The sequence below is a fragment of the Rhinolophus hipposideros genome (assembly GCF_964194185.1).
Source record: "Rhinolophus hipposideros genome assembly, chromosome: 21".
NCBI lineage: Eukaryota > Metazoa > Chordata > Mammalia > Chiroptera > Rhinolophidae > Rhinolophus > Rhinolophus hipposideros.
Genome location: NC_138067.1, coordinates 16,808,069 through 16,825,039, shown reverse-complemented (window position 1 = coordinate 16,825,039; position 16,971 = coordinate 16,808,069). Strand labels below are relative to the sequence as shown.

The following is a 16,971-nucleotide window of genomic DNA, read 5'->3' as shown; positions in this document are numbered from 1 at the left end:
GCTTAGTTCCTAAATACACACCAATTTAAGAAGGCCCAGCCTATACTGAAAAGCTCATGACAGATAATAATTCTGTTTACATTGTATACTTCATAAAAGAAGGTAACAATTAAACTCCCTACCATATCACTGTCTATAACATCAAGAACATGTTAGCTAGTCTGTGGTTTCTAAACCTCTGCAGAAAACTAAGTACAAAGAAGTGATATTGAAGAAATAAAATCTCTGGTCCTGCTCAAGGTAAACAGCATTAAAATTTACTAATGTTTTCTTTGCAGTAAAATGGAGATCATAAAAGTATCAGCATGTTATCTATGTATCGATTAAAACAGAGCCTGGCACATAGCCAGTGCTGCAGAACAGTTTATTAGAAATTCTAATTCTTAAATGACGAAATAAAAGTATACAGTGAAAAAGGGAGTCCCATCTACTCAGAGGTAGTTAATAAACTCTTTGGGCCCCCCTCAAATACCTTTACTAAAATGCCCAAAGTTTTCTGTGAGAAAAAGATTCTTCCTGTGATTACCACCCATACAATTATAACTACTGTTTCCTAGATTAATTTGCAAAGGATTCCTAGATGGATGCACATTATATGTGTGCTCATTAAGTACATCCATGTCTACTATATTTTTCATCTTTTCATGCTAAAAACTAATACTGATAATCATTTTGTTGCTTCTTTTTTACACAGAGGTATCTACTTATTTCTAATTTTTCTGTTCTTTCATAGTTATTAACAGTAAAATCATAAAGATATATATATATTTTAAATGTTAGATACACAGTGAAGGCCACCTTTACTTTAAATTTGACTCACAATAAAACTTCAATCTGATACAAAGATCTTATATTTAGAATATATAAAAACTCTTATATTTCAATAATAGCCTGATACAGAAAAATGGGCAAAAGATATGATCAGACACTTCACCAAAGACATACGAATGGCAAATGAGCACATAAAACATGCTCAACATCCTTAGTCACTAGGGAGATGCAAATTAAAACCAAAATGAGACTATGCAGTCACTAAAATGGCTAAAATCAAAAAGACTGACAGTACAAAGTGTTAGCAAAGATGTGAAGTAACTGGAACTCTCATATACTGGAAATGAGAATGCAAAATCGTACGACCACTTTAGAGAACAGTTTGGCAATTTCTTAGTTATCCTCATGAAATGACCCAGCAATTCATGTACTACATATCTACCCAAGAGAAATGAATACATAAAAAACTTGTATGTAAATTATAAAAGGAGCATTATTATAGTCAACAAAAATGGGAAAATAACCTAAATGGCCATCAACTGGTAAATGGATAAATAAAATGTGGTACATTCATACAATGAAATACTACTCAGTAATAAAAAGGAATAGACTATTATATGTACAACATAAATTTCAAAAGCATGTTGCTCAGTGACAGCTAGACACAAAGGACTACATACTGTATGATTCCATTTATAGGAAATCTAGAGAAGACTAACCTATAGTAACTGAAAGCAGACCAGTGGTTGCCCCGACCAGGCAGAGGGAGGACTGACTGCAGAGGCCCGAGGGAACCTCCTGAGGTTATGAAAATGTTCTATCTCTTGATTGTGGTGGTGGTTACACCACCAACTACACATTTGTTACAGAATTGTACACCTAAAATAGGTGAATTTTGTTGTTGTAAAGCACACCTCAACAATGCTGATTAAAAAAAAATCAAAGAGAAAGCGGGAAGCAGTAAAACTAGGATATAGCAGTCCTACTCAAAAATTAATTTCTTCACTTGGCAACATTTCAACAATCTTTATCCTTGCAGTGTTTGGACTAATCATTAAAAAATTACTGGGATAGAAAGTAGAAGCAAGGAGAGGAAGAATTAAAGATTTCCTCTCAAACACATTATTTTCGTCTTCTCTAACTTGGAATATATCATTTAGATAAAGCCAAGACTGAAATTTTACCTATATACTAAAATATAAATCTAGGCAAATAATGTAATTCAAGAGAAGGGAAAAAGGGGCCGGCCCGGGGCCGGCCCGGTGGCTCAGGCAGTTAGAGCTCCATGCTCCTACCTCCGAAGGCTGCCGGTTCGATTCCCGCATGGGCCAGTGGGCTCTCAACCACAGGTTGCAAGTTCAATTCCTTGAGTCCCACAACGGATGGTGGGCTGTGCCCCCTGCAACTAACATTGAACAGGGCACCTTGAGCTGAGCTGCCACTGAGCTGCCGGATGGCTCAGTTGGTTGGAGGCATCCTCTCAACCATAAGGTTGCCGGTTCGAGTCCCACAAGGGATGGTGGGCTGCGCCCCCTGCAACTAGCAATGGCAACTGGACCTGGAGCTGAGCTGCGCCCTCCACAACTAAGACTGAAAGGACAACAACTTGACTTGGAAAAATAAAGTCCTGGAGGTACACACTGTTCCCCGATAGTCCTGTTCCCCTTCCCCAACAAAATCTATAAAAAAAAAAAAAAAAGAGAGAGAGAAGGGAAAAAGAAGAATATACAATCTTTAAATACTTCAGAAATACATTTACCATGTATGTAAATTAGTGTAACCGGGAGGTAATATGACATGACATCCTAATTTTGAAACATTATTTATTCATGAAGCCAGTCAACTCTCCCTCTTGGATTTAAAAATTACTGAAATAAAAGTTTTTGTTTAAAAATAAAAGCTTATGACTTCTAGTTCTAAGTTCTATGACTCAGTTATTACAGGATACTTAAAACAAATTTTTTAAAAACCAAATTACTTATGCAATAAACTGTTGATAACTAAATGCTAAAAAATATACTTCATATTCTAGTTAAAGTGAAATACTCAAAATCTAGATCTGACAAGCTAGTTACAAAGTTGCTTCAATTCCTCTTGGGGAAAATCACATTCCAAAAAGCTTTACCACAGATATCTTTTATTTGGAGTGACTGGGTTGTCAAAGGAGAAGGAACTTGTTGAGCTTGAATAGAATTTCTCAAAGCTAACATCAAGAGTCCTCTAAGCCCTGCCAAATTGTGGATGGTATATAAACAGACACAATATTTATTTTGGGACAAAGATCCTGCAGGCCAGTAAGCAAAATGCTCCAGAAGAAGCAGAGTCACAGACCTTGAAGCCTTTAAGAAGCCATTTAAAACAAGAGTCTGTCCTCATTCATTAAATCAAATGCTGTTAAATTTTGCTTTGCCATTTTACGGTCATAAAAAACAATGATAAAATATTTTTAAGTATAAAAGTTCAGAAAGGAAAAACATAACTTATCAAACAAGGTATTCAAAAAGTACCTACTCTAATGACATATACTTTACAACTACTTCTCAATATGTGCTGTGTTATCTATCACTTAAAATCGTAAGTTATAAATAGGAATGTAACATCTGTAAAAACAGAATTTAAGCTCTTTCTGGGGCCAATGCAGTAAAACTAGATAGTACATTCATTTTCCATAGAAAAAATGGTAAACAAACAGTAGCACTGTAAAGTTCATCCTTTTAGTTTATATTTTTCATATTCTTTATTTTTATACTCGAAAACTAGCATCATGTAGTAAGGATATACAATCATTAATTCAAAATCCCAATGAGGCTTTATGAAACACAGAATGCATGCAAAAACCATTAATCTGACCACTCAAGACTAACAAGTTTTGGTCAACCATAATCATTTGCATTTGTTTGAAATAAAAAGTAATTGGAAATGGGTCCTAAGAGGAAAGATCAAAGGAGTTGCTTGGTCTACAAAAATTTAATGTAAGAATGATTTAAATTCTGATCTTGCTTTCCTTGTCTTCTGACAGCTAAATTAGAGGAAAGCAGTTTAGATTAAGGAAGAATTAAGAACATTTGGCTGTCAGGATTTATTAAGACACCGTGATGGACCACTTGGGAAAAATGTGGTTTTCCAACACTGCACAGCTACCTGAAGTGAAACTGACCTAAGGCACACTACAGCACCAAAACTCCATGATTTAGTTATCTATAATCTTACAAAATCATCATACAGCCTAACTTTGGATAGAGCTTCACAATTTAAAAGGCATTTTCACGTATTCTAGTACCTCATTTATTCCTCACATGAGGTATATGAATAGGGCAGACATTCTGATTCCATTTACAGGTAAGGAAAATAGTTATGATTGTCTTTTGACCCAAATCCAGAACTCTTTCCACTACAGTGTATTATTTTAAACCCTCTTCTGAGAGACCCTTATTAAGAACCAATGTAGACAGTTCTCTAGACACCAGGGTACAGAAGTTTCAAATACATGTGTATGACAGATTATAAATTGTGTGGTCTGACTTGATCATACATAAAAGCACTTATGATCACTTATCCATTAACGGACCTTCCTTATTAAAGACCCTTGGTTTGAAAATATTCCTACAAACACAAAGGCAGAGAGAATAAAAGGACTGATTTTGCTGAGCCCATTTTCTTAGATCATAAAGCCTATTTCAAATCAGAGAGAATACAGAGTTTCTGTTTCCTACTGACATTCTAATTTTTTCTGAATTCACTAAATCTAAGTGAATATTGTGGCAGCCAGCCTCCAAGATAGCCCCAATGATTCCAGCTTCCTGGTATTCACACCGCTATGTGTGAATAAATCTCCCCCCTCCCTACTGAGTGTGGCCTAGACTTAAGTGACTCACTTCTAATGAACAGAGTTAAGACACAAAGTGATTGGAGAATAGATCATAAAAAGCAGGGTGACTTCATTCTTTTTCTATGGAGAGACACATATGACTAGGAACTGAAGCCATCTACCAATAACCATGTGAGTTGAGCTTGGAAGTGGATCCTTTAGCTCCAGTCAAGTCTTCAGAGACTGTACAGCCCCAGCCCTGACCCAGAAGCATCCAGCCAAGCCACTCCCAGATTCCAGTAAAAGGACATGAGGGAACTTTTGGGAATAACTGAAACATTATCTTGATTGTGGGTGGCTTTTACATGGGTGTGTACATTTGTTAAAACTCAAATTATACACTTAAAATAGGTGCATTTTATGGTATGTAAACCATATTTCAGTAAAGTTGCTTCTTTTTAAAAGGCCACTGAACTCTTGAGATAAATATATGAAGGGTCACTTATGAAAAAGCAGTGCCATAACTTCAGAAGTTAAGGGTAGACAGTGAGAAAATAGAAGCTGCAATAACAAGCTACCACCACAAACTCACATGTCCTAAACTGCTCCCCAAAACTGTCCCACCCATAGCCTTTCCTATCTCAGATGACAGCAATCCCATATTCCCAGTTGCGCTAGCCAAAAAGGTCGGAGTCATTCTTGACTCACACCTCACATCCAATCCATAATCAAATCCTGTTGGGTTTACCTCAAAATACATTCAGACTATGACCACTGCTCACCAATTCCACTGCTACCACCCCAGCCTCAGCAAGATTACCCTAATAGCCAAATTGGTCTCCCTGCTTCACTCGTGCCCCCTATAGCCTAATGTTTACCCAGCAGTGAGAGTGATCCTTTCAAAACCTAAGGCAGATCATATCATTCATCTGCTCAAAAATCTGAAAATACTCCCCATTTCCACTCAAAATAAAAGTCCATCTTGTTACAATGGCCACCAAGGTCACATAAATTGGCTCCTTGTCATCTCCCCGATCTCATCTCCTATACTCTCTTGCTTTCTCAGTCTACTCCAGCCACACTGGAGTACTTGCTGTTCATCAAATACACAGTGCATGCTTCCACTCTAGAGCCTTTACAATGGCTATATTCTCTGTCTGGAACATCTTTCCTCCATACCTGCATAGCTCATCATTTCCTAACCTCCTTCAGGTCTCTGCTCAAATAAGAACTTCTTTACCCAGGCCATCCTATTGAAAATCCTACTTACTGATCATCTTATCATACTCTACTTTTCCTTTTTTTCCAGAGCATTTATCATTTTGTAATATAATATGTAACTTATTTAATATGTAACTTATTTATTATGTATGTTATCTACTCTGCCACTCCTTCCACTGAACAACCCCCAGGGCAGGATCTTTGTTTTATTTACTGATGTATCGCAAGTGCCTAGGACAATGCTCAGTACAGAACAGGTGTGCAATAAATACCTCTGGATGAATAAATTTTTGAATAACTGTGCCAGGTACCAGGCTAAGCACTTTACAGACACTATTTCTTTCAATCATTAGGGTAACCCTAGGAAGTATACATTAACCTCATTTTACAATTGAGGATCATAAAGGTCAAATAACTTACCCAAAGTTACACAGTAGTAAATTAAACCAGAACTTAATTATGCCTAACTCTAAAGCCTTAACCATTAGTTTTCTCACAGCTGGATGTGGATAAGAAAAGAACTAAGCTGCTTCAGTTGAGAGTATGTGGAACGAAAGACATTGATTTGTGATCAAATACAAGGAGCAGAGGCAAATAATAATTGTTTGGGGAAATTCCTTCAATTTTTCTTTGCTTCTAGCCCTAGTGCTGTGGGGACAAAAACAAAAGCTAATCGTTACCAGAAAGAGGCTACAAAAAAAGGTGGAAGAGCACGAGACCCCATAGCCTGAACTCCATGGATGAGAAAACATGGGTCAGTACCTTTTCTCCAAATTCACTGCTATACTTGATTTATTCCAGAGGGATGGAGCCATATACAAGCAGTTTGGTTATTTTGTGAGGTATTTTTTTTGCTTTAAAATGCTTTTTTTTCTCTCTAGATTCTACTGGTATAGCATAGGTGGTGGCAAAATTATATTTGAGATATACATGATCTATACATAAACATTTAGATTTAAATCTGAGAGAAAGGATACTGATTTCTGCCAGTGCTACCATTCTTGAAACACAACCACACTCATTTGTTTACAATAGCTCCTTTCACACTCTAACAGGAGAGTTGAGTAGTTGCAATACAGACCATTATGCCTGCAAAACTAAAAATATTTAATATCTGGCCCTTTACAGAAAAAAACTTTCTAAAACAAATATTAATAAAATCTAAGTTTCCTGATAGCTTATATCAGTTTTATCACTTTTCCTGATAAATTTGAAAACATATCCTCTAAATACTAGAATAAGCCATCCAACATTTTTGTTATTATTGGTCACATAACTAAAAACATCTCAATGGCTTAAGTCCAAGGATAATGTGGTCTTCAGTTTATTATAGTAAATAGATATCATTAATTCAAGTAAACATACTTTCTAGTAGAATTAACACCCATTTAATAGTTATTAAATACTGGAAGACTTAAGTAACATTGAGATGTCAATTCTGAAGTCTTAAAACAGTGTAACATTAAAGTTGAAAGGAAAGGTGTTTTTTTTTTGTCTATGTCTATAGTATTTGAGCTACCATGTTAAACTTTAAGGAAGTGTTCTGAACAAAGAAAAAATTTCTGTGGCGGACGAATGGCTCAGTTCGTTAGAGTGTGAGCTCTGGGTAATGGGGCTGCAGGTTCGATTCCCACATGGGCCAGCGAGCTGAGCCCTCCACAATTAGAATGAAGTCAATGAGCTGCTGCTCAGCTCCCGGGTGGCCAGATGGCTCAGTTGGCTGGAGCGTGTCCTCTCAACCCCAAGGCTGCTGGTCCTCGACTCCCGCAGGAGATGGTGGGCTGCGCCCCCTGCAACTAACAACAGGAACTGGACCTGGAGCCGAGGTGCGCCCTCCACAACTAAGATTGAAAGGACAACAACTTTGACTTGGAAAAAGTCCCGGAATTACACACTATTCCCCCAATAAAGTCCTGTCCCCCTTCCCCAATGAAATCTTAAAAAAAAATAAACAATAATTTCTTCAGTTACATATACATGCACCAAATTAGACAAAAAAGCAATAATCCTACAATGACTAAAACTTCTCCCTTATATATAAGAATTACCTAATAGAAAGATCTGGAACATGTGCTTTTAATCTTCCAACCAAACAAGCTAATACATAGGAAAGCAAATTACTTATTATTCATTTTTAATATTCTATAATCTAGTTTCCCTCTCCCTTTCCAAAGATTAGTTGGTTTGTCACCAACAAAAGATCAATCCTTAGTTTGTAAAATTAAAGAAAATAAAAAACCTCTTCATTGTATATATACAAGATCAGAAGTCCTTTTCCTAATACAAAAATCTTTTAAGTTCCTCAAAGGAATATTTAGATGTTTCTTATGTTTTGCAAATATAGTGACAGGTTGTGCTACTCACGATGACACTTAGAAAAGTAATTTAGCAAGTTGTTAAAAGCAGGTACGCAAACACTGCAAAGAAAATGGGAAAATTGAATATAGAATGAGGTCAAAAATTTCTTTCTTTATTGAAGAAACTTCTTATTTTATTGAAGTCAACTTTTACATAAAAAGATGAACTGATCCAAGATATTAATTAAAATTTCACCAAAATCATACAATACATTTAACTTAGATTTTAATAAGGGCTGTCAGCTTAAACATTTCCACTTACATTTTTCATCTTCATCCTAAACTTTCAACATAAAAATTTTAAGCCATCTGTTTTCTAAGAAGCTTTTTCTCAAAACAATTATTTCCAAGTCAGAGTTTTCATATTGTTTTTTCCAAAATTAAATTAAAATATTAACAGAAATAAAGTATGACCTATTTCTAAATACTAAATGTTAAGCCTACAGAGCCTTTTCCCATTTTTCTCTTAATTTCTTTTTTATAGCACTGTAGTCACACACATTTTAGTAAAAAAAAAAAAAAAAAAAAAAAAAAAAAATTCCTGTCAACTCTTAAAAGAAATTAAGTTTTGAGTGTTATGTGGAAGAAAGCACACTATTCTGTTTAAAGGCTAGAACTTTCTATGGTGAATGTTATATATACATGAAATTAGTAATGGAATGATATTAAAAATTTTGACAGTGATTTTTAAAAATTGTATTACATCCTTATAATATGAAAACAAATCTGACCATACGCCTATATAATCAGACCTGTAGTCTTTTTTTTAAATGTAAGTCATCAGACAATTTCTAATAAAACAATCCACAGTATTTCAAATTGCAAAGAAATGTTTCTTACCTTGCCTGCTTCTCTTTCTAAGTCGACATACTCCCGGCTAGGTGTTTGTCGCTGTTCTCCCTGCCAACTGGCCGGAAAAAACTGGAGAGACAGATTGGTTCCTGTGGCCACAAAAGCCTTTTAGAAAAATCAATATAAACAGGATCAGGAGCAGGACATTACATAAATTATGCAGGCAGTCATTTATTTTTACATCAGTTTCTGTCTTAAGCCGGGCAGCACCAAGAATACTTAAAAGTAAAAAACATGCACTCATCATTTTTCTTAAGTATTAAGTTACAAACATCTGATTCCATTTTGAGGACATTTGCCATTGGCTGTTTAAATATAAAATCAAGACATGGAATCAATACTTTCTTTCAGATCATTTTTTGCTGACGTTAGGATCTCGCATTGCTAATGTCTAACCAGAAGCAACCATCCCTGAATTTAAAAACTTACATTTTTAAATGTGAAAATCACTGAAGATCTAAATATTTTGAATTTTAAAGCATACCGCAATTTAAAGTTGTGTAAATGAGACATTTTAATTTTTCTTGATTTCCCTTGTTCAAGGAAACACTATGCTCTAAAGCCCATGTTAAAAATGCACAGGACCACCTCACTTATGATAAACATACATTACCACGATAGCACTTTCCATTCTCTCTAAAACCTTGGGTGATTAAAAAAATACATGCATTTTCTAAAATCTGACTTTAGGATAACTGGATTTAACTATAACAAAAGAGTATTCATCTTACATTTATAAATGATTTGGATGGCACAGCTCAACAGAGAGAACAATCTAAAACCATTTCAATGAAGTGTCATTCTATGTAGTCCCTGAGCAAATTAACTATATTTCCCCCACGTAAAAATGGAAATAACACTGTCCCTCTTCCTGAGAGAAATTAAAAAATAAATAAGTAAAAAGCATTTTGAGAAAAATACATTTTTCATCATATAAATGTAAACTCTTCTTTGTTGAAATTTTTTTGTTTTCTTTTCCTAATTAAAATAGAATGATTTTGTTTTCTTTTACGAATTAAAGTTCTAAAGCATAACGTGAATGTTTTCAAGCAGAGTCGTCATCTGAAAGCCAGGGGTTCACATTTTCGGCAATTTGTTTAAAGCCATTAGCTGACTCAACTATCTATCCACTAGTTCCCCTGATGATTAACAGCTTAGATTCTTTAGAGGTGAAAATTATACTTCCTATTTCTATTACTGGTACCATTAGGTACAACTGTCAACCTAACTGCTAAATCTCTACATCTTTGACGGTATTTCCCTAATCAACTGAGATACCCTTTCTTGTGGTATTTTATATGAACAATGAACAAATGTCATTACAATATTAACTTTAAAATAATCTTACCTCATTATTAGCATAAGTTTAAAAAACAATCAAGTGAAATAAAATGAACCAACAATAGTTCGAATGAAAACCAGACTCGAGGAGGCAAACTGCCGAGGATGTTTGACCTGAGGCAAGTTACTTAACTCTGTACTTCAGTTTTCTCACTAATATTTGCAAAGTGCTTACTTAGAACAGTGCCAAGTAAATGCTATATAACTATTTGCTAAATAAAATAAGAAATAATTTTGAGCTGAATAGAGCCAACTTTTTCACCCTCAGATAATGAAATTCTCAGAGCAGAGGGGTGGCAGATAAGGGATTCAGCCCATGAAACGAATGCTGTGTCAAAATCTCCCAGGTGTGTTTCTTCAATTCACCTAGTAACAAATCCTTCTGCCCCCAGCGTACCCCAAATCAGCTCTGTGCTAAGACAGTCTACAGATCTCACGACTTCACCTCCTGTCTGAAGGCCAACCTCAGAAGACATTTCCTGCTTTGTCACTTTATGCCGATTACCTCATCAAGACCCCTCTCTCTGAGACAGGAGAACAGATCATTCTAGAATAGCATTTCCCAAATTTATTTGACCACGGAACTCTTTTTTTAGTGGAATACCAATACATAGATAAGGGAAAACTGTTTGAAATATAAAAATGCTATACTGGTATCAGTATTTCATATGTAAAATTTCCAGATTGTCCCAATTGTATTTTGTAGGTTTCATAAATTATAAAAAGCACACCTTGTGCCAATCCAACATAGCTTTTATCCTTCCATGTTCAGAATTAAAATATAGTTTTTACTGCTCTCGCAAAAATCACCATACCTGTTATTAGTATTTTTTTATTTTATTAATCCTTAATGTTGAAGACATCTCCAACACTTTTATTACAAGAACTCAGATAGGGAATGAATCAGAGTTTACCAAATAGATTTTACCCCTCATCCATCATCACTTTTATTTGTGCTATGATAGGGAGTCTGGGTAAGAAGAGATGAGGGTCACAGCCCTTAAATTGTTTTGCATCTAAATACAAATTCATTAACATCACATCTAAATTCATTAACCTCAACTGATACATTAAAGAGATATTCAGAATAAAAAGAAAAGAGAAAAAAGGGTTGGAAATAGCTTTGGGAACTCTGGATATATTTTACTGTATATAACTGCTGTCAAAATAGAGGCCAAAGAATGCCTTTTCCACATCCATTTCCACAACCAAATAAGTAAAAGCCACTGCCTGTTCATATGTCAAAAGATAAATTTTAGGCATTAAATTAAATAACCTCTAAATTGAATTAATCAAGTATCTATGACGCAAAAGGCACTGTGCAAAGTACCTGCACAGAAGGGAATGTATTAATGACTATACCACAGAATTAATGTGGCCTCCACCCTCCAGGAACTAAGAATCCTATAATTTAAATGTGGAGAACACTGAATTAAAGGGGGGAAATGAGAAAGAAGGGGGAAATGTGAAACTCCTTCCCTAATACAAATAGTTACATTACTTAACAAATTAAGACATATATGCTGTCTTAAGTGCCAATCTTACACAGAATTCTACCTTCAACTTTTAATACTTGTTAGATATTAAGAACTTATTAAAATTTGTAGGATCAGATATTAGGAAGAGGGGAAGGCCTAGAATGTCTGTCTGATTTATCCCTGGAAAGAATTTGTACGACAAATACAAGCAACCTATAATACTGCTATAATATTACAGCAATGTTACAGTACAGCAATTCAGATATACTGTGGGTTAAATTATACTCCTAGTTCATAATTACAGGCAGTAAAGTCTGATACGACAGAAAAATCCTAATAGCTATGCTTCACTAGGTTTCAAAAAAAAAAACAACACCCCTCAGCTTTAAATAATCCTGACAGTACTTCTACCTCATCTTTTACACTTACATCAATTACCTCCAGCAAATCCACGGGTTAGGTATATCATCCACCTTTTACAAAAGGAAACCCAAAGAATGATATAATCAATGGGCCAACTAATGAATGATTCTTCTACCACTCAGCGCCAAAACCAAAATATATTTCTCACACGTTTTAATAACTATGACAACTACTCAAGAAACTTGGCAGTGGGCAGGGCTAAAGTCCCAAGATCTTTCAGAACATGCAATAACAACCAACTATTCTAGAGCGCCTGATAAATTTGGCCAGGATCTTCTCATTTCCTGTAATACAATTTTAAAAAGCCTATATTTGAAATATCAGTATATTTATATTCTTTAAAAATAAATGTGATTTTAGTGATGAAAATGGAGAATTTTATGGTACGTGACTTATATATCTCAATAAAAATAAGTAGATTGTCTAGAAAGGAGAAGGCAGAAGTAAATGTTCCAACATGTCGTCCTACTGTGAACCCATCTTCAAAACTGCACTGTCGCTTTCAAGTTTTCAAATGCACAGGGCCCAATTCATGGAGTAGATAACTGGATTCCATTATACAATACTTCAACTATTTCTTCTTAAACAAACAATCAACTTTTCTTTCATTTCTTCCTACCCACTCTTTGGCTTCTTCATTCCCGCCATTAGCAATTCCAATAGGACAAACCAAATGGAGATGAGAGGCACTAGAACACTTGAAATTTTCTAACATCAGGTTTGGTGGAGGCGAAGCACCTACCACCTAAATCACGGCCTAAAACACAGATCAAATGTGGTTTTCGCAAATCCATGTTGCACCAACGGGCTTTTTCAGGTTCGGAAAAAAAAAAAAAAAAAAGAAAAGAAAACGATCATGGTTTCTTTCTGATTCTCCTGAGGTGTAACGTTTTAAGAAAAACACAGGGCACGTTCCGTAAGGGCTTTTATTCTCAATTAGGACGACAGATAATATTGGCGCAAAGATTTATTCTCGGCTATACTGGGAGTGAGAGAGCTTCCCACATCGACGTACCAACAAATCTAGCGTCTCCGAAACAAACTATCGCCCAGGAGTCAGAAACTTGAGTGCTTTCTTTACAAACACCCCCGACCCTTCACTCGTGTCACTGCCTAGACAAACCACTTTTTCTTTCACAGCTGGCCTCTGGTTTGCGTTCCACTCGCGGCAAGCCGCCGAGGCGTGTCTGGGAAACACACCCACCCGCCGAGGGCCACAGGGAAGCGTCTCAGCGGGAGGACGCGGCCCGCCAGTGTCTGGTTTCGCATTTTGAATCCCGAGTAGGAAGTGAGACGGCGCCCGCTCAGTTCCGGGAGCCGCGGAGTCCGCGCCGCGGTCCGGAACCGGCCTGGGCCGCGACGGCCCCGGCGCAACAAGTGACGCGCGCGCCGTCCTGCCCCGCGCCCCCCGCCCCGCCGACTTACGATTTCCGAGCGGCCGTCGCGGCAGGCGTTCTGGAAGCGCGCCTGGCGCTCCTCGTGGGGCCGGTCCCTGAAGCCCGTGTACTTAATCTGCAAGGCAGAGACGGCCAGAAATCAGGAGCCAAATCCGCGGCGCCGCCCGCGCGCCCGCCCGCCCGCCCCGCGCGGCGCCGATAAGGGCAAGCAGAGTCTGCGGGCAGACGGCTGCCGGGTGAGATTGCCCTTCGGCGGGCGCGCCGACGCGGGGCTCCGGGGGCCGCGCCGCCCAAACTTTTCTCTGCTCGGGCCCACTCGGGGCGCGCCGCGGCCTCTGCGCCGCCCGCCCGCCTCACCTCACATTCGCGGCTCAGCTTCCTGAAGAACTCCTCGTTCTCGAACTTGCTTCTCTGGTCGGGCACGACGCGCGGCATCTTCCCGCCCTGAGGCCGCGCCGGCCGGCCGGGCTCGGGGCTTTCGCGGGCACCCGCTGGCCGGCTCCGCGCTGACCGACTGACCGCACACCCGCGGCGCCCTGACTCTCGCTGCTCTTTGTTTCAGGCGCCCGCCCGCGTGGGCTCCCGCTCCCTGGAGTCTGAGGTGCCGCCGCCCGCTGGAGCCCAACACACGCCGTCGCAGCTGCCTCAGCCGTTGCCTACCGCCCGCGCGGACCCAGCACTCGCCGCCCCCAGCCGCCGCCGCCACTTCCTCTCGCCTCCCACCTCGCTAGCCCGCCGGCCCCGCCCCCGTCGGCCCCACCCCTCCTCCTCCTCCTCCTCCTCCTCCTCCTCCTCCTCCTCCTCCTTGCGCGCCCGCCCGCCCCAAACTCCGGCAAACAAAACGCACCATTCACAACTCCGCGACCCGCGCCGCGCATGCGTCGCCCTCCAGCGTGCGGGGCCGTTGGGCTGCAGCGAACCTGAGCTCCTGCAGGGCGGCCCTCTTCCCCTTGGGGGCCCAGGGGTCACTCGTTGTGCACCACCCTGTGGGGATTTGCCCGGTCCTTAGAGATGGAGAGGCCCATGCAGGTCTTTCTTTCTACTCTCTGGAACTTTTGGGCTCCCCAGCATCGCGGAGTAATTGTGTCTTGAACACAGGAAATTTAAGTCCTTGGGGACTTGGCGTTCCTAAACCGATGTGGAGGGGTGTAAGCTGTGCAAATCAAAGATCAAAGGTGGAAAAAAAAAAAAAAGATCAAAGGTGGAAACAGACCCAAGCATCCCACTGAATTTGCATCTTGATGGGAAGGTCGGAGCTGTTGCTGTCGGACGTGTCCTAGATGGGATCTCACTCAACTCTCCTGCCTACTGGCAGGGGCCTTAGTCAAGCACTGGACCTCTAAGCCTCCGTTTGCTTGTTTCCAAAATGCAGACACAAGCTCGCAGTGTTAGCGCAAGAGCCTTTATATACGTCTAACACATAATGCGCACTGAATAAATTTAAGTTTCTAAAGAACAAGCTGATGTGTGTGTGTGTGTGTGTGTGTGTATATCTCCTAATGCCAGTGCACATATTTACCCAAATGTGCGATTAAGATCCACAAGTTCTAGGAAAGTCATTTAGCCCAATCTGGAGAGTCTGACATGGGATTTATGGCAGACCTTGACTCAAAGTTGGTCCTCAATAAAATTTCATCCTTAAAATACCAGCTTGTTGTCAAAAACAGTCCAAGGATGGCAAATATTGTCAATTCTGATTAACAGTAGCTGGCCATATTGCAAAGGATTGTGAAGATACACCTAAACTCACAGGAATTAGTGCCAAGAGCAATTGCAGGGTTTGGCAGAATTTCCTACCCCTGTCTAGTCCCAATCTCATTTTTACAGATATGGAACTGAGCTAGGATGACCAACTGTCTTGGTTTTCCTGAGACTGTCGTGTTTTAGCAATAAAACTCCCATGTCCCAGGAAACCACCCAGTCCCTGGCAAAATGGGATGGTTGGTCACCCTAACTGAGATCCAGAGAGCGCTCCATCTCCGGAGTTCAGGGAAGGAATTTTCAGCAAAGTCAAACCTGTAGGCTGGTGGTTTTAACAAATACACTCTTTCTGAATAGCAAACATAGAATCAATTCCTTCCAAGGGTATTTCTCCATTTCTTCTACTGCTTAATTCTCTCAAGCTCTCTTGATGGCATTCATTTCCTGGCAGAGAATGGGAGCAGGCATTCTCCATCTCCAAGTCTCAAAACTCCTGGGAAGGACTTTGGCCCAGTCTGAGTCACACTCTGCCCTCTACCAAATCACCATGTCCAGACAGATGTGATGACCTGGCCAACTGATGTCACATGCTCTCCTTCAAGGGTTGGGTGCCTGGGATTGGCAGCCTCAGAGACAACATAATGGTTGAAAGAGGGGAAGAGCAGTTTCACCCAAAGCAGGGCCTCGTGGGCCCACTGAACATTTTGTATCAGCTACACCTGGCAAAGGATGTCATTTTTATTTTGCTGCCTAAAGGCTCCGGTGAAACTGGAGGTGTAACTCCACATCAGCACAGGCAAAGTGCAGACAAAACCAGTCTTAAAACATCTGCAACTTATTTTGAGAGGTGAGTGAGGCCACCTGTACCTCAAAGCACCAAGGGAGAACTAAGTCACTCACAGTAATAGAAGCTTTGATCCATCTGCTGCCTCTATTTCAAGTCTTCCCCCTTCAGCTAAGACCTTTGGACACTAGGACAACACAAACATTGTTAAATGAGAGGAAGACGATGACTTTGCTCCCAGTCAACAAGGAACATCTGAAGGCCAGTGGTCGGGGAAGCAGTTTGTGCTGTTGGCCTCCATGGTAGGAAAAAAGGATATCCCCTGTGATATCATTCAGCACCATCATATTCTGTTTAGGTAGACATTTGTATAAAACTTTCCATTTCTGTCTCTAAAAAATCCATAAGGCAGCAGCGGCATACTTACTCCACAATGGGTCCAGGTAGGGCTAACAGACCTGCAGCTGATCCTGGTCTTTGGACTCCAGTAATAATTGTTTCTTCCATGGGAAATACGGAATAAATAAAAGTTGAACCAGCACTAGAGTGGCCTAGTGTCATGGGGGGGGGACCCTGCTCGCTGCGCCATGTGTCACGCAGGGTGGCCTGCGGGACCTCTGGTCCCGCTCCCCACATAAGAACGCAGGACATGGTGAGACCAAAAAGGAACACCCACGGAGCCATAGGTAGGGGAGTCATACCACTATAGTCTTGCTGGCGGCTGGGTTGGAGACACAGGAAACAGGAGCCACACGATCCGCAACCCTCCCGCTTGCTGGCTCAGCCACCATCTTCTTGCTAGCCCCCATTCGCTGCTAGCATAGCCACAGCAGTTATA

General features: G+C 39.7%; 1 protein-coding gene across 4 annotated transcripts in view; it reads right to left on the bottom strand.

Moving 5' to 3' along the window:
* The window catches only part of CBFB (core-binding factor subunit beta), a 48,163-nt gene extending 33,763 nt beyond the window's left edge, over positions 1-14,400 (bottom strand). For all 4 annotated transcript variants that reach the window (XM_081031923.1, XM_081031925.1, XM_081031924.1 and 1 more), the window contains exons 1-3: positions 14,006-14,400; positions 13,677-13,763; positions 8,998-9,114 (exon numbers count right to left, since the gene is read on the bottom strand). In XM_081031923.1, the coding sequence (XP_080888049.1) occupies positions 8,998-9,114; positions 13,677-13,763; positions 14,006-14,083 (282 nt within the window). In that variant the 5' untranslated portion in view covers positions 14,084-14,400. The remainder of the gene's footprint in view (positions 1-8,997; positions 9,115-13,676; positions 13,764-14,005) is intronic.
* Positions 14,401-16,971: the final 2,571 nt, after the last annotated feature.